The sequence below is a fragment of the Hippocampus zosterae genome, chromosome 7, assembly GCF_025434085.1.
Source record: "Hippocampus zosterae strain Florida chromosome 7, ASM2543408v3, whole genome shotgun sequence".
NCBI classification, from domain to species: domain Eukaryota; kingdom Metazoa; phylum Chordata; class Actinopteri; order Syngnathiformes; family Syngnathidae; genus Hippocampus; species Hippocampus zosterae.
In genome coordinates, this window is record NC_067457.1 from 26206503 (window position 1) to 26223334 (window position 16832).

At 51.7% G+C, this 16832-nt stretch overlaps 3 protein-coding genes across 10 annotated transcripts in view; all 3 read right to left on the bottom strand.

Moving 5' to 3' along the window:
- The window catches only part of s100v2 (S100 calcium binding protein V2), a 50016-nt gene extending 33969 nt beyond the window's left edge, over positions 1 to 16047 (bottom strand). Inside the window, exons 1-3 of one of the 2 annotated variants that reach the window (XM_052070261.1) lie at positions 15871 to 16047; positions 13815 to 13946; positions 13531 to 13703 (exon numbers count right to left, since the gene is read on the bottom strand). In XM_052070261.1, the coding sequence (XP_051926221.1) occupies positions 13533 to 13703; positions 13815 to 13946; positions 15871 to 15879 (312 nt within the window). In that variant the 5' untranslated portion in view covers positions 15880 to 16047 and the 3' untranslated portion in view covers positions 13531 to 13532. Of the gene's footprint in view, positions 1 to 12981; positions 13704 to 13814; positions 13947 to 15870 lie in introns of those variants that run through there. The other variant, XM_052070260.1, reaches the window with a different exon arrangement.
- On the bottom strand, positions 1618 to 5545 carry si:dkey-81h8.1 (uncharacterized protein LOC100034657 homolog). 3 transcript variants are annotated; one of them, XM_052070228.1, is made up of 9 exons: positions 4948 to 5545; positions 4318 to 4424; positions 3469 to 3582; positions 3340 to 3396; positions 2981 to 3118; positions 2366 to 2413; positions 2144 to 2257; positions 1925 to 2032; positions 1618 to 1856 (listed from the first exon to the last, which is right to left on the bottom strand). In XM_052070228.1, exons 2-9 carry the CDS (start codon positions 4414 to 4416, stop codon positions 1770 to 1772), a joined length of 765 nt encoding a protein of 254 aa, XP_051926188.1. In that variant the 5' UTR covers positions 4417 to 4424; positions 4948 to 5545; the 3' UTR covers positions 1618 to 1769. The 3 variants fall into 3 exon arrangements, with proteins under 3 accessions (XP_051926188.1, XP_051926187.1, XP_051926189.1); XM_052070227.1 differs by lacking the exon at positions 4948 to 5545 and having other exon boundaries at positions 4318 to 4919; XM_052070229.1 differs by lacking the exons at positions 2366 to 2413; positions 4948 to 5545 and having other exon boundaries at positions 4318 to 4919.
- On the bottom strand, positions 5554 to 12558 carry sema4ab (sema domain, immunoglobulin domain (Ig), transmembrane domain (TM) and short cytoplasmic domain, (semaphorin) 4Ab). Of its 5 annotated transcripts, none has more exons than XM_052070126.1 (15): positions 11218 to 11755; positions 10277 to 10515; positions 10026 to 10186; positions 9904 to 9963; positions 9654 to 9752; positions 9353 to 9446; positions 9104 to 9226; positions 8894 to 9021; positions 8587 to 8768; positions 7887 to 8031; positions 7587 to 7776; positions 7389 to 7507; positions 7053 to 7305; positions 6318 to 6915; positions 5554 to 5829 (listed from the first exon to the last, which is right to left on the bottom strand). In XM_052070126.1, exons 2-14 carry the CDS (start codon positions 10374 to 10376, stop codon positions 6332 to 6334), a joined length of 2238 nt encoding a protein of 745 aa, XP_051926086.1. In that variant the 5' UTR covers positions 10377 to 10515; positions 11218 to 11755; the 3' UTR covers positions 5554 to 5829; positions 6318 to 6331. The 5 variants fall into 5 exon arrangements, with proteins under 5 accessions (XP_051926086.1, XP_051926088.1, XP_051926087.1 ...); XM_052070128.1 differs by lacking the exons at positions 5554 to 5829; positions 11218 to 11755 and adding exons at positions 10657 to 10804; positions 12304 to 12558 and having other exon boundaries at positions 6053 to 6915; XM_052070127.1 differs by lacking the exon at positions 5554 to 5829 and adding an exon at positions 10657 to 10772 and having other exon boundaries at positions 6053 to 6915; positions 11218 to 11754.
- Positions 16048 to 16832: the final 785 nt, after the last annotated feature.

Sequence of the window (16832 nt, forward strand, 5' to 3'; positions counted from 1 at the left end):
AAAAACGACCATGTATAGTAAGGCGTTTTTAGACGAATAAGACGACCATGTATAGTAAGGCGTTTTTAGACGAAAAAAACGACATAGTATAGTAAGGCGTTTTTGAGCCGAAAAAAACGACATAGTATAGTAAGGCGTTTTTGAGCCCGAAAAAACGACATAGTATAGTAAGGCGTTTTTTGAGCCGAAAAAAACGACATAGTATAGTAAGGCGTTTTTAGTTGAAAAAAACGACCATGTATAGTAAGGCGTTTTTGAGCCGAAAAAAACGACCATGTATAGTAAGGCGTTTTTAGACGAAAAAAACGACATAGTATAGTAAGGCGTTTTTGAGCCCAAAAAAACGACCATGTATAGTAAGGCGTTTTTAGCCGAAAAATACGACCATGTATAGTAAGGCGTTTTTGAGCCGAAAAAAACGACCATGTATAGTAAGGCGTTTTTAGACGAATAAGACGACCATGTATAGTAAGGCGTTTTTAGACGAAAAAAAAGACCATGTATAGTAAGGCGTTTTTGAGCCGAAAAAAACGACATAGTATAGTAAGGCGTAGTTAGACGAAAAAAAAGACCATGTATAGTAAGGCGTTTTTGAGCCGAAAAAAACGACCATGTATAGTAAGGCGTTTTTAGACGAAAAAAACGACATAGTATAGTAAGGCGTTTTTGAGCCCAAAAAAACGACATAGTATAGTAAGGCGTTTTTAGACGAAAAAAACGACATAGTATAGTAAGGCGTTTTTGAGCCCAAAAAAACGACCATGTATAGTAAGGCGTTTTTAGCCGAAAAATACGACCATGTATAGTAAGGCGTTTTTGAGCCGAAAAAAACGACATAGTATAGTAAGGCATTTTTAGACGAAAAAAACCGACCATGTGTACTAAGGCGTTTTTAGGCCTTACTATACATGGTCGTTTTTTTTGGCTCAAAAACGCCTTACTATACTATGTCGTTTTTAGGGCCAAAAACGCCTTACTATACATGGTCGTCTTTTTCGTCTAAAAACGCCTTACTATACATGGTCGTCTTATTCGTCTAAAAACGCCTTACTATACATGGTCGTTTTTTTCGGCTCAAAAACGCCTTACTACACATGGTCGTTTTTTTCGGCTGAAAACGCCTTACTATGTATGGTCGTTTTTTTAGGGTTAAAAATACCCGACTAAACACGGTCAGGTTTTTTGTTTCCGGCTAAAAACTGCTTGCACACAAAATCACTTTTATCCGTTTGTGATTGAAGGGTTTTATTTGACACATTTAAACAATATGCGTGTCCCAGAATGAGAAAAGCTACAATTCAGGATGAATGATCTCCTTTGTAAGTGGTAGGTCATGAAAAAAAATTCTCATTCCTTTCCATGAATTTCCTCAGTGAGTGACCGTCCCTCTCAACACGTGTTCAGTGCATTTTTTCCCAAAACAGGCCATTTTCCTCTCTTCAGCAATCCATTGAAATAAAACGCATCGATAATGGTCCCTTTTCCTTTCTCCAAACTGCCACGAGACAAGGTTAGATTCCTAAAATGCCCACCCTGACGGCAGTTCAGTAAAGCAATGCCCCTGGCCACTAGTTGCATATATACAGTACAATAAATCACTTCTTTTTGTACAGAGCATCATGACTTCTATCGTGGCTTATATCTGACGTTAAACATTTTTGGTGCATTCCCGTTCTGATCACGTTTGTCACCTCCCAATGCATGAACATATTCTACAGCATCGGGCGTGGCATCGGGATTTATTCACAACGGTGTGTGTGTGTGACTGTTTAAATGGGCTCCACTTGAGGTTCGGTCGGCGGTGTCGCAATGTCTTCCACCAGATCAGAGTCGGGTTCGGTCACCACCACGGCCACCTGCTCACACGCCAACAGTCATTTTCTGTGTGTGTGTGCGTGTGTGTGTGCGTGTGTGTGTGTGGTACCTGGGATGCAGAGCGCTCTGTTGCAGCTGGGGGAGCGACCCGCGCAGCCTGAACTGCGGGCGACGGTGGGGGGCGGGTCTGAGGGTAGCGAGGTCGCTCACTCGGAGCCTAAACCACAGGAAAAATGAAAAATAGCAATTGAGACGGCGAGAGGGGGTTGGCGATTCCCAAAAGTGAAAGTGTGCAGCAAAAGAGGACATCTGAAGGGAAGGTCACGACCTGAGTCCTGCGCGCGGCCAGCACAGTGAGACCGAAGAGCATGGCGGTGATGCAGATCAGCAGTTCCAGCACCAGGAAGACCACCAGCGTTCCCAGGATGCCATCAATCAGCATCTGAAGGGCGCGAGACGCGCTCGTTTAGCACAAATGCTCAAATGTTGCACAGGGGCCCAATGGGTTGAGGGGGGGGGGGGGGGGGGGGAACGATGGCTGTCCGCTTACTTTGCACTTTTGCTCGATCAGCTCGGTGCATTTCCTGAAACAATGTAGCTGCGAAGACAAAACATCAAAAAGTCGCCTTGAGCCCACTAATGGAGAGCCACGGTTAGCATGTTAGCATTTGAGCCGCTTTTCATTTTGAAAATACAGTCAACCCCTGCTATAGCGCACAGATTTGTTTGGAACAGTTATCAATTTTTAATCACTTCTTTTGGGAGGGAGGGGGGGCTATTTTTACAATGTACACAACATGTTCGTGGGACTTTAGTGTGTAGTACTGCGTCAATTGTGGTTTGCATGAAAAGTTAGCACGAAGCTACTCATGATTTGTTCAAACACATTGGTGGCCATTTGATTGATTTTGCCTCCATCTTTTAGCAGTTGCCAATCAACATACTGCATGATCGTCTCAACTCTTGACAGAGTGAGGACACGTCTGAAAGAATCCTTTCAAATGTGTTCTGAAATTTCAGGCGAAAGGGGGCTTCGCGGCATACACCTTGACACGTCTGGCAAAAACATTGTTTCAGTGTCAAATGAAGCGAGCGCTACGAACGGAACACTCAACCGGGTACGGCCGCGCAATTGACCGAGATGCAATATGAGCGCCGGCATTACCACGGCGTGGTACTCCAGCCGGCGGCAGTGTTCGCAGTGGTACGAGTCCTGCCTGTACGGGAGGTGCTTGGACATGAGCCCCAGGGCGGCGGTGGAGAAGGCGGCGCTGATCAGATGAAGAACCAGGGTGACTTTCACCTGCAAAAGCACCACAATCAAACAATGAGGCGCTCCCTTTCGCCGGCAACGCTCCAAGAAATGCACAGTCATACAAATGATGAACTTGGGCCGGCAAGCCCGGCAAGCGCTTCAGGGCGTCCCCCGGCCTACTGCCCCAAGACGTAGCTGACTGGCACGCGGCTCCTCGCCTTCCGTTATTTCCCACGCTCAACCGTAAAGGGTCGTGGACGCGCACTCACCCAAAAGAGAGTGGGCCTCCTCCCGCTGTGTATCAACGCCGAGCCGGATAAGACGACCTGGCACGAGGAAGCCAAAGATGTCGGGGTCAGAGCGACGCTAGACATGAGCGCGCGGCAGATGCGGCCCACCTGAATGACCACGACGAGGAAGAGCGCCACGTCGGTCGTGAAGTGGAGCTCGTGGACGCGCAGCACGGACATGCTCAGGCACAGCAGCAAGACGCCGATGACCAGCTGGATGGCCTGAAGAAGAAAAAGGCGCCATTCCGACCGGGCTCGACGTCAATCGCCTCGTTACGCTGCTCTCGGCACTCGACTTGCTATCTTGCTACGCATTTGCGTGTCAACCGTTAGCATTTGACGTGTTCCCGTTAGCTTTTGGCCATAGCTCCATGACTACGGGGCGTGTTCAACGTCCTGACAAGGTTCCTCGTGGCTTTTGTTTTCTTTTTTCAAGGCCAAACGTCAGCATTTTGTTGGGTTCCATTTGTGTGAGGGTCGACGAGGTAAAACCATGCTAGCGCTACTTAAGTGGATGTGGCCATTTTGAAATACAAAAACGCGATGGATGCCTTTTTCCGTGCTCAAGTGATTCCATTTTTTGAGACCTTTGATCCAGTCTCAGGAGCCTTTTGAGAAGATGTCAAATTGCTTGGTCTGAGATCTTTCTTTCATCAGGTTTGAATTCATTCCCTCATCGCCTTGTTGGCATTTTCTTTGGTCTCATTTTGAAACGTTAGCATCTTATTTGGCCTTATTGCTTCTTCAAAGCGGTCCATTTTTTTAACGGTCGGCTCGTCATAGCCTGCCACTATTTTGGTTCAATTCAGTCTACTGTTGGCATTTGATTGAAATCCCAGCTGACAATAGGACACGCCTCCTCCAGTCTGTCACTTTTGTTTTGTTTTTTTGTTACCAGATACACAGCACGGCAGCATTTTCAGCTTGTCCAAGTAGGATCTTAAAATGGTCTCCCACCCCCAAGGTCTTTGGCTCCATCTTGAAGTGGGACTGAAGCTGGCCGGGGCTCAGCGTCCCCGGCGGGGGCGTCGGCTCCTTTGGGTCGCTCTGGGCCATGGCGCGGCCTTTGAGATCGGGCGCAAACAAAGCAAAGTTGCGGGTCAGTCGCTGACGGTGACCACCATGCGGTCACCGTCACATACATTTGTACGATTTCGGGGAACGCGTTTCGGTCGTCGATGCGGGCGAGCGCTTCTGATAGCGGGCAGAGGTCGTCCCCGCGTCCTCTGACTCAGACTTGAGACAGAGGCCTCTTAAAGGGACGGCTGCCCGGCCAAAACATTGGGCACAGCATCCATCTGCCTCAAAGCAGCGTTCGAGAACGTGCAGTGAAAGTGCAGACGTCGCTTTGCATCGTTCAGCGAATGCCACCGCCGTCGACTATGAAATCAAACATTGCTGCAGTGGATTTTTTTTTTTAAAGGCACACCGCAGCAAAGTCGGATGCGGCCGGCTGCACCATGACTTGGCCGTGGTCTTGAGGGACATTGATCAAAGACATCTAGCCCTCCTGCATCTCCTCAAGAAAACACACACAAATTATATATATATAAACAGTATATTGGATAGAAGAAAAAAAAATCTTACCTGTGCTGAGTCACTGCGGAAGCTGGTCTGGGTCAGGATAGCGCTGCTGTGCAAGCCAGCTGCTCAAATAAGAGTGCGGGTGTGCGCGTGGATGTGCGATTGCACTGCAGCAATGGGCCAATGCAGACTTTTTACACACTTGCAGTCCAGGATGGGAGGAAGGAGGGAGGCGAGGGGAGCGCAGGCGAGCGCAGGGGAGGGGAGGGGATGCACTTCCGTGACGTCATCGCATGATGACGCTGTAAATGATTTAGTGATGCTTCTATTTTTAGTTTTTGGGCATCAAAAAAAAAAAAAACACTGACGAGGTGATGATTGTTCCGATTGTACGACTGCTGCACCATAAATGAAAACGGTAATGTGAAAAATGAAAAAATTCAATGGGAAATGGAATTCAAATAAAGAAAAATAACGAGGGGATTTCTTTTGCAGTCGGCGACTCATTTTCCAATGCGTTTACTCTGGACTTGATCACATCCGTACCTTCACAGTCTTTCTCTCGGGTGCACGTAACACGCGAATGCCATTGACTCGGTACACCCGCACAAACCTAATGAGGCTAAATCACGAGTGACATTGAAAAGCACTCTACAATAGCGACGGCCCAACAGCGAGCCATCAAAGGGGTGTCAAAGGTCCCCGGATGAGTGAAAACAACCTCCTGGATTTGGTCCCGGTTTCACAGGGCGCATGAGGACCGCGTTGACATTCAAAATGAACACGGCACATCGGTCACATTGGTCACATGAGGTCCAAGTGTTGCGGCGTCGCCAAGGCACGTCCACCGAGCGCAAATGCCGTTTGGTAGAAAGGTCAGACAAAAGAGGTCCAGAAAGGTGGCCGGCTGAGCAAATTGTGCAGAAGCCGACCCAAAGCAACGGCCTGTACGCGGAGCAAGGACAAACGTTGTCCGGCTCAAGACGCCCGCCCGCCCGCCACCAAGGAGTGTTTGGGCCGCACGCAATTGGGTGAGAGCAACGTGGCTCTCGGAAAACAAGCATTCCGTTCTTGTCACGTTGTGACTTTCTTCTCGTAGTGTCATATTATTTGTTTCCAATTAAAACATGGATGGAGCATGGAACTTGATGCTTGGGGCTTTTTCCCCCCCCAAATGAAGCAACTTTCCATCTCATCATATTCGAACTTCATTTCTGCCATATTATCAATTTATTTGGGTACCAGCCCTGCCCCCATGACAGTAAGAAATGATTCCGTTTCTTATAATAATAATTTTGGTCTTGGAGCGTTTTCACATAACTTTTCACTTCTCGATCAAGTTTTGGCTGCGTTGTTGTATTCAGCGTGCTCCAAACACTCTCGGCCGGCACGTTTGGCTATTTGAAGTCAGGCCATAATGTCGTCTTCCCTACCTGGAGCGCCGTGTTCAGATGGGCGTGTTGGGCAAGTGGCCGTTGGAGGCGGCGTCGAACGCACGTCCGTCGCGCTTGCTCTCCTCCGGCCCCGACCGGAGGGCGCCACCCTCCGCCGAGGTTCGTTCATGGACGTCCGGCCGCTGCGGTGCCGTGCGGCCGCGCCACCGCCGTTTGACGGCGCGGAGGAGGATGGCGAGCAGCGCGCTCAGGCAAAGCGCCAACAGGACCGAGACGGCCACCAGCTCCTTGAAATAGGAAGGGGTCCGCGGCGCCGCAAGCGGCTCCCCGTCTCGGAAGGCCGCCTCTTTGGCCGTCCAGAAGGTGAAGTCGGGCCCCGGGGGGCCCGGGGGGCCGCTCTTCTGCTTGACGTGGTAGACGGCCAGCGTCTGGCGGAAGCCGTTCTCGGCCGACAGGCACAGGTAGTGGCCCAGGGTGGCGGGCGTGGCCACGAAGCTCAGGCTGCCGTCATCCAGCCGCAAGAAGAGCTCCGGGGACAGCCGGCTGTCGGGGCGCTCCCACCACTGGCGGGAGAGCCGCGACGCCGCCGGGCACGCCAGACGCACCACCTCGTGCAGGGACACCGCCAGCGGCTCGCCTGCGGGACAGCGCGGCCCACACGCGCGTGACGGGCGGGCACTCGTCTTCTTACGTTTTCCGGGACATTTCTTTGCAATTTCACTCTGCCCGTCTTAAAGCGCCATCGCTCCGCGAACGCGACGAATCTTTGCTCACCCGCGGGCAAGCCGTTTGGTCCGAAGCGAGCCGGGTGCATGGAGGCCACGCTCTCGCAGGCCTTCTCCACGTCACCCCCCTCCACGTCCTGGCCCAGGCGGGGGGCGGAGAGTCCGGAGCAGAGCCGACGGGCGGCGTCCCAGCCGCAAAAGGGGTCCCGGGCCAGCACGCACTGGGCGCAGGTCCAGTAGAAGGAGCAGTTGGCCGTCGGGAGCCCCAGCACTCCCTCCGACGTTCCCACGTAGATCAGGCCCTGCCAAAGAGACGCACGGCGGCCGACGGCGTGAGACTCGGATGGCGGGCGCGCTGCAGCTGAAGGCTCCCCATCGGGCCAACCTTGGCTATGGACAGCTTCAGGCTCGTGACGGCTTGCGGCGCAACAAACACCTGCACCTCCTCCACCACGTGGGCCGGCCCGGTCCGCGGCAGCACGGCTTTGTGAAGGTAGCCCGACTCTGAAACGTCAAGCCATACGTTTGCCGTCCCCGTTCCAAAGAAAGGCGGCCTTTTGAAAACCCCGCGAGGCGGCCGCACCCGTCAGGAGAAAGAGGACCGCGTAGTCGGCGCCGTCGGCCGCCCGCACCCTTTGGACGCTCAGGTGGCTGTAGCGGTGCTCGGCGGACACCAAGGTGGGACGCCCGCCCGCCGGCCGCACGCTGTCGTCCGCCAAGAAGTTCTCCTTGACGAAGCGCAGAGCGTTGTCCGACGCGTTGTGCAGACCGCACTGAAGACGGGAGGGAAGGAAAAAGCCAAGCCAAAGGCCACGTGTCCACCTTGTACGGCCCCGCCCGTCAACGGAAAAGTTTTTCACAGGGACGCTTGACAACACTTTACCTGTCCCGGATTGGCCACCCTCTCCTGCACCCTGGTGCTCCACTGCAGCGTGTCGCGGTTGAGGACCTTGTAGCCGCCCGAGAACGCCGACTTGATGTCCGCCAGGCGGAACGAACACACGGCCGACAGTCCCAAATTGACCGACCTGCATTAAAAGGGAAAATGAAGGGAACAACGCGTGACTCTCCATCAAACAATCTTTTCTGGGGTTTTTTTTTTTAACAAAAGACGGCTTTGTGAAGGAGAAGCCGCGTGGGCGTCTGATGACCCATCACATGTCACTTAATACGTGGTGGAGAATCTTGACTTCCTTTTGTCCTTGCTAGGAAAAGGTCAAGAGCTAACTTTATTTCTGGAGTAAACAAGAACTGAAGCTGTAACAAAGGCCGCTCCGTAATAAGAATTGATCTTCCAAAAATGAATGAATTCAATATCATTGCCTGCACTACGTGAAAAGCCTTCCTGCGGCCAATCATTCGCGTCCAACCGTGCGGTCGTCATGGAACTACATGTACACTGTGTACACTGCGTTGCGTTCGAGGTCCCTGGGATCTGCAAGCGCTCAATTGTTTGAAAAGACAATCGTGCAGTTTTATAAACACAACAAGGTGACATTCCAATCAGCGGAACGCCGAGTTGAATCGTACGCTAAAAATGAGCCGGCATCGACGGCTTTTGACCTCGGCGACACCCCACTGACCACTGAGAGGTGAAGATGCCGTAGAAAAGCGTGTCGTCGGCCGGCGCGTCGGCGGCCGGCGGCAGGCTGGCCATGTCCTGGAGGACGTTATACGGCAACTCGCCGTCCGCCTGGCACAGCAGCTGCGCTTTAGCGAAGGTGGTCCAGCGCCGCTGGAGCGTCCGCTGGCCCCCGACGTCACTCTAGGAAAGAAGGAATCCAAAAGAAATGCCCCCAAACGTTGAGCGGCCCTCTCGTCAACGCTGCGACTTCTACGTGCCGGGTGGCCTACGCCCCGCCCCCCACGAGCCTTTCCAGCCGTTGTTACCGTGCAGACTTGGGAAACGCGCGAGACGACAAACTTGTCGACAAAGTCGTACTCTCGGCCCACTTCGCTGAAGAAAAAGTAAATTTTGCCCTCGTCTGGAACAAAGGTGGAGCTGATGAAGGTGGGATCTGCACACACAGAGAGAGAAAAGCAGCATTAAAGGTGCACCGCCACAAGCGGGGTGCGACGTGCGGCGTGGCGCCTCCTGACCCTCCAGCCATCCCAGCGTGTCGTCCAGCTTGAGGTCCACGCGGGAGCCTCGGCTCAGGTGGCGGGAGATGAGCGGCCAGTTGCCCCGGTAGTCGGCCACCGTGCCGGTGTAAAGCTCTCCGTCTGGGGACGCACCGCCACGGGACGCTCACTCCGCGTTTCTTTCCGATGGGCGGCCTCGGCGCGCGCTAGCGCTTTGGAACGGCCCAAGGGAGAAGGAGCGGAAAGAAACGGCGCGGCGCCACCTACCTACGACGATGGCCGTGTTGCGCTGGTAGGGATCATAAGGGCAGCGACCTCGCCCCTCATCCGACTTGAGGCTCACCGCAAAGGTATCAGAGTTCTACAAAAGCAATCCAGAGAGACGCGTCATATTATATTGTACCTTTTTGGGGGCTCTTAATGCTGACAAAAATCATATGAATGACAAGACACAACATTTGACGGTTTTGCAAGGGCAAATAGTTGCGATACAAGCTAACAACGTGGCTAAGTCATTGGTTGGCCCCAAGGCTAATCTAACGTCCGTGCATGCGGAATCCAAACTTACAATGTAGATACAACGCGGACTGAAGGCAAAGGTTCCGCAGGCATAGATGTGAGTGGCGTTCAGGAAGAGCAGCACGCGGATAAAATTGGGACAGTCCGCCTGGAATCAAAAATAACGACCGCCACTTATTATTTTGACTATTTGATACACTACAATTGTTTTATGGCAAATAAAAACAAAAGTCCAACTATATATTGGACAAGAGGACTACAAGACAGGAAATGGGATTGTGAGCAAAGGATGTACTTGCCATCTTCTTGCCTTTCATGGAACATTGCTGCAGGTCTTTCTCCGAAGGCCTCCAGTCCAGCTACGAGAGCAGAGAGCCACGCCTGGTGAAAAGAAGGCAACATGGCGTACGCCTTCCCTTACCTTGTTTCGCAGGACAATGGCGTCCCGGAGGCCGACGTCCAGCGCCAACACGGCGTCGCGTCCGCCCACGTAAAGCGTATCGCCGTCTTCGCTGAGCAGCAGCGTGGTGGTGTTGCCCACGTCGGCGCTGCTGAAGTGGGTAAGGCGTCTCCCCGGACTACCTGCCGTCGCACGCGCAGATCAGGGGACTTTTAGGCCAAGGCGACGACAACGCACGGAGATGTTAGCGCAATGGGCAGGTCTCCACTCACCCATGGAGAAGGAGACCCGAGGCATCGGCGTGGTCACAGACGAGTTCAGAAAGCCCAGCAGAGTCACGGCGAGGGCGAGCAAGCGGCAGCCACTCGCCATCCCGGCGGGAAGTTGAGGCGAGGCTGAAGGCCGATGGTCGTCGCAGGGGGTGGGGGTCAAGGAGACGGCATTGGCAGGGGGGGCGACCCTCGCTGACACCACATTTTCTGTTTGCTACGTCCCACCATTGCGGAGACAGCTGGGAGGGACAAACGGGTTACAAGTGGCCAATGCCCTCCCAGTGACTTGCAGATGTAGACAATTATAGGTGCTCGCTCGTAGGTAGGAAACCAGATAACTTGGCTGCCTTGTTCGAGTACATAGAAGCTTAAATGGTTACCCTGTTCGCCAGCTACATAGAGAGATGGGTAGGCAGCTAGTAAAGCCCTTAGCCAATGTAGAAAGACTTCCATCCGTCCTTAGTAATGAGGTTTGTGTCATCTAACAGCATAGCCCCTGGGCAACAAGTCGAATTATACCGAGCGTTCCTAAACAGAAAAGACAATTTAAATTGGGCATAATTAACTTCAAATGAAATATAGTGCTTATTTATTTTAAAGGAGAAGTGTTTTTTGTGTTTTTTTTGCGTGAAATGCGCACTTCGCACTGCTACGTTACCTCGCATGCTAGCGGTTAGCGCCCCCTTCGAGCCGGTTACCTATTCGACTTCATTCTGCCATCGAAATACGCGATGAGCTGTTGAAATGTGTCTCTTTTAAGCTTAAAATTACCCCCCACCCCCCATAAAACCGCATCGCGTGCGACCTAGCCCTCCTTGGTATCGTCGCAGGTATGGACGGACGCTCTTGGAGCAAAAGAAAAACCAAACATTTCCAGCCGTCACTCGAACGAGGCGTCCAGGTTTCAAAGCGGCACCCAGGAATCCTTTCATTGTTCTTACGTCTCGTCCGGTTCTATCCCCGGGAAGAAGGTGAAGCCGGAAGGGGCCGCGAGACTAACGCGTGTCCCTCGGCCTGGCGAAAACGCCGAAGCGCGGAGGGGAGAGGACTGAAGGGAACCTTGTCTCCACTGTGTCAACAAACAGCCTCGTTCTCCCACCGGCGGGGTTGGCGAGACGCGAGTGGGGGGTCGCGCGAGCGTTTCCGCGAGCCTGTGTGACAGCCAGTCAGGGCAACCTCACAATGACATTTTCCTCGAGTTCACAATCAAAGCTGCTGCCCAAAATAACCGAACCGCCATAACATTGAATCAAGCCTGATGGGCCTCCCGACCAATAATAAAAAATTAAAAAATAATAATCGTTTCAATAGTCCTCCATACGAGAGAAACAAGGAGAGTTCTGGACTTAGAAAAAGGACAGTTGCAACATTCACGGTGTCTTGAGCTTGGAATGCATTACGCTACAGTACTGTATTTGTACTTTGGTTTCAGTGTTAAATGACTGCGGACGTTGTCTGATGATCCCAATCTGCAAATCTCAAGTGAAGCACACCTCACCGGGTCGATTGAGCGGCGGGAGAGGTGCCCCACCCAAAAGTAGTTATTCATCCGTCTCAACTTTCAAACAGCCATGGCTGCATACAAAGTGCTGCACAGGGAGCAATTGAACATGCAGTATCCATCAAACATTTGGGTTCAAGAATGTCTGCCCCGAGCCCTTACCGCGCCACTTGGTCCTTTAATCAATGCTGCCGTTTTAGAGAAATGGCACAAACGTGGAATGGGGGACCCGAGCGGACGCTTATTTGAGCTAAAACGGCGTTGCCTTTACCTGTACCTTGGCCGCAATTGCCCGATATGGGACATGAACCATACAGTTTGATTTCACAGAGCCCGCACCTCCGGTCGCACTGAAAATGGACACATTTCCCCCAGTTTTGGCGGGCGGTTTGTGACCTTCCACGGCCCTGCGCGTGAAGAGTAAAACACCTTCCAGGTTGGTCCAGACTGGGCAATCGGCAACGGTTGATTCCAGTTCTACTACCCAATTCCCGCCAATCTGTTTGGTGTCATTTTGTAGAAGTACCTGTCAAGTCATCCATCTTGTATGAGTAGAGTGCCGTGACAAGGGGAGCGCTCAAACCCCATCGCTGATCTCCAGTCGCTCGATTTCAAGTCTACAAATTGCATTCAAACGACAGGAGGTTAGCCCGGTTTGAAAAGCGGGGAAAGGATAGCGAGAGGGTAAGATGGCTAATGGGAAGGACGGGAGATTAGAAAGGATTAAGCGGGGTGACCTGAAAACAGACACGTGCTGAAAAAGACGGACGGCTCAAATGACCCGCCCACTCCGCCGCGTTGACCTCACTCAAATTTCATGGACCTTTTTTCCATTGACGTGCCATGAATCACTCGGTTCAAAAACCCCTGTGAAAATACAACAAGAAAAATAGCAGCGCGGTTTCCAAATGTCATGGATGCGGACCGATAGCGGTTGCCTCTTGCCCCCCACTAGCAACAAGATCCAGTCAGGGGCCCGCATGGAGGATTCCCGACGTGTCGTCGATGGATCGGTCGCCCCGTTCGTGTCCGGGCTCGAGTCCAGGCCCGCGGCAGCTTCTTCCGAGTGTTGTCCGTCGGTGTGGAGATCGTTTTCCGCGGCCCGCGAGAGCCACCGTTTTGCGGAAGCGCGCGGCTAACCGTTGGACGCGTCTCCCGGAGGGGAGGCCTTTTGATTCCAGATCACTGTGACAACAGCTCCAGGTTAATTGTGCACAAGGAGTGAATTTATTCAACATGATTTCACAAAACTGGTTCTCGTCAACGCCGATCTCATCCGAGCGCCAATAAAGGACATGTAAGAAGTAAACAGAAGCCTTTTGGGCAACACCCCGACTATACATGAAAAGAAAACAAACAAAAAAAAGAACGCGAGTTAATAATTAGAGCGGGTATGGCCTTTTGTACCTATTAAATTGGACGCATCCGACACGATGGATTCATTTCTACTCGAGTGCAGGTTACGAGCACCGGCGATCCCACCTTCCCGGTGGAACAAGGTTAGTTGGTTAACAAAATGGAACAAAGGAGAAAAATACCAAAGCCGATTTGGATTTGGATTTGATTACACCACATACGGTGGGGAAGTTATATCGACATGATAGCGTAGAAAAATGGAATGCTTGGGTCATCTTTTTTGTATTTGGCCCGACACCTGACGATGATGATGATGCAGTGGTGGTGGTGGGGTCTACATTTCCAAGGAGGATTTATTTGGCCGGCCGGAACCTCCGAGCCATTTATTTATTTTTTTGTTCACAGGAGGGCGCAGCTGCACGAGGTGCCCTTGTTGCCGCCCAGGAGGCCGTGCTGCGAGGTGGCCAGAGTCTGGATCAAGTTCCAGAAGTGGGAGAAGGAGATGCCCTCGCCGTCGCCCACGCCCATCTTCCGAAGGACCTCGCTCAGGCCCTGTTCTGTCAGGAAGCCCTGCCCAAACGTGGAAAGAAACGAACATCTCACACACTTTTGCCTTTTCACAAAAGTGCAACGCCAGAACTCGACTGCGCTTTTCCTCCCCGTTTTCTTGCGCTTTCTCACCTTGGCCAGGTTGGGCAGCTGAGAAGACAGAAGGCCTTTGAACTCGTCCACCTTTAGCGTGGAGCCGTTGTCGGCCGAGGCCGAGTGGAACTGGGTGACCAGCGTGTTGATGGCGCCCTCCAAGTCCGAGTACTACACGCACGAAAAACAAGTACGAGAGAAGACATTTGGAAATGACCTCTGCGCTGCGAGTTGACCTCCGGGCTGATTTCACAGTGTGCTACAGGACCGGACTGGACTAAGATGCAACGTTTGTTTCTTTGCTACGCCAAACATGTCCAATATGCTTGTTCAGCCATCCCCAAAATCAATCCATCAAGCAATGGCAAATTTCGGAAATGGGCTTTGAAAGGTTCACTTCAAACAAGAGGAGCCTTAACTGACGAGGCGCCTTCAGGCTTACGAGCATACAAATCATCAACAGTCACCGCCGACGATGGCTTTCGACAAGAAACGCAGGACTGGAGACCACGGCCGGGCTTCCTCTTCTAAAAAGTTCCAGGACAATTGACTTTGTTCTCTTTTGAAGATACTCTATACAAAATGAAGTACTACTCAATGAGCTCCCACTGACCTCGGCGGATAGCTGACGGACACGCAGAGACTGGAGTGAAAAACGCTTTCAACGATTCATCCTTGGCACCAAGATGCCAAAGGATGGCAAGGTAATGCCTATGCAGTATTTTGGCCTGAGCACAAAAACACCATTTGGGTTCATTGTCGTGTCATTTTGGGATCATTCGAAACGCCACAGATTGTTTGGAAGTTCCAATCAGCATCCAGAGGGTCGAGCAGGGCTTTCTCTCTTCTGACTTCTATAACCACACTTCCTCTGCAGTTTGACTATCAACGTGAATATGTTCCAAGGCTCCGGGTCTCCCCCCTCGGTCCCCAAGATCAAGTCACATGAGACACACTCAAGTCAGTCATTTGAAAAAATGCAACAAGTAACTGTGCTATGCATGCAGGCAGGCCGCTTTGTGTCTGCGTCTCTCTCTCACACACACACACAGAGAGAGGGAAAAAAGCGCCACACCCTTGTTCTTTTAAGAATGACAAGCTCCTGCAAGCCCTTCACCTCTGCACTCGATGTCACTTTTCTAGGCTGGTTGAAGTCGAGCAAACTGTTGGATAGTTTGATGAGATTCTTTTGCTTTGGATGTGCTTTAGCCGCTTGGAAGCATAAATTGCATCAGAGTTTTGGTACGACTGCACAGTCCGGCCCCAATTTAAGCGACACCGTATTGCTGTCACGTCAGTCATGATCGTCACACAGTATTTGCATTTGACACTTTCAAATAGGCCCCGCTTGTGTTTAGATGTCAGTATTTTGGGGAATAGCTGACTTGCAGAACGGAAGACTTTGACATTTTCCAGTGCGAGTACGTGAATGAGAACAGTTTTTTGAGACAGACTCGTTGTTCCTACCGGCTCAGATTTGGACGAGGAATAAAAAGAATGCCATTCACAGGAGCAATGGACAATTCAATACGGAATCCATTTATGTGTACATAAAGCGTTTCAAACACTCATCATATTCAAGTCTACGAAACGATTTATTTGTAGGCCTTTGTGAACTTGACAAAAATGGCCCCCGATGATCAACTTCAGTGGTCAAGTGGCCCTCATCCAGGCTTTTTCGAGTTGATTTCACTTGGGGGGGGGGGGGCGAGAACGCCATCTTGTTTTAATTCAACAAGTTAATGACGCGCGTGCGCCTTCCGACTTTTGGAAAAACTTCTTCATCCATTTAGGGAGGGGCCGGCCGCCCGCGAGCGACGCCGGACGCCCAAGTTTCGCCTGGCGCTGCCTTGCGCGCTACTTCAAGTGTGTGATCGGTGACACAAAAGCAGGCGACCGAGTTGTTTGATGCCAAGAAAACGAGTCGAAAATGGCGAACCCCCCCGTCGGCTGGCTCGGACGCGCGTCCTCGACGGACCGCTTCGTGTTTTCAAACCAAATCAAACATGCGCGACTACTTTTAGGATTCGCGAGCCGTTGTTTGCGAGCGAGCGTTCGCTTGCAAATCGTCCGGCTGTTTGCGTCCGTTTCCTACCTGAGGCATGTCGACGGTTGGCTCGAATGTGGCAACTTTTACTGGTCCTGCGTGTCGATCCACTCCTCTGACTGCGCGCGCGTGTGTGCGTGGATCTGCCTTCTTGTCAGCAGCTGGCAGCCGTCCGGGATCCTCCCTCCTTCCCCTTTCTGCAAAAGACAAGAGGACAGGGGGGGGGGGGGGGGTGGAAGCAGGAAGAACGAGCTGTAAAAAGGGAACCAAATGCGCCAGAACGTCACACCGTGACACCGCGCGTGTCTCTGTGGGATTGTGGGATTGTTATTGTGTGTGTGTGTGTTGTTAAAAACGGTCACATTCCTCTGAGGTCCTTCCACTCCACATCTGGAAAATTTGAGTTGAGACAGTCTTGTCGTTGTCCCCCTGTTTGACAAGCTCCATTTGGAGTTTTTTTAAGCTTGCATTGCACTGATCCACATTAAAGTTCAAGCATGATAGTAAAAAGCTGATTTGAAATCATCGTACTGTAATAAAAAAAAGGAGGGAGAGGGGGGAGGAGACGAGGAAACAGGCGCAACCGCATTCCTTCGATCTGGTTTTATGAGCGGAGGCCGTCACTGCGGTGTGTGTGCGTGCGCGTGCGTGTGCGAGTGAGGGGGACGCTCCGCGTTTCGGCTCAAATTAACCAAAGGAATTGATTCTTAAAAAAAAAGAAAGAAAAAGGCACAATTTTGCAACTTTATTCAAAGATGGTGTCCTTGAGGGTGTGTCGTCTTAAATAGGATCGAAACACTGTGTTGGAAGGGGGGTGGAGGGGTGGGGGTCATCCAAAACAAACCTCCGCCCACTCGAAGCCACTCAAATATGGGAAAAAGGGGTCGCCCGCCACGCCCGACCGGCGAATTGTTTCGCTATGATAACATGACATCGCGCACGGGAGTGTTTTGCATTTAAAACACACACAGAAGTAAGAGAGCGTGAACACAAACTCCAAACACTTGCAA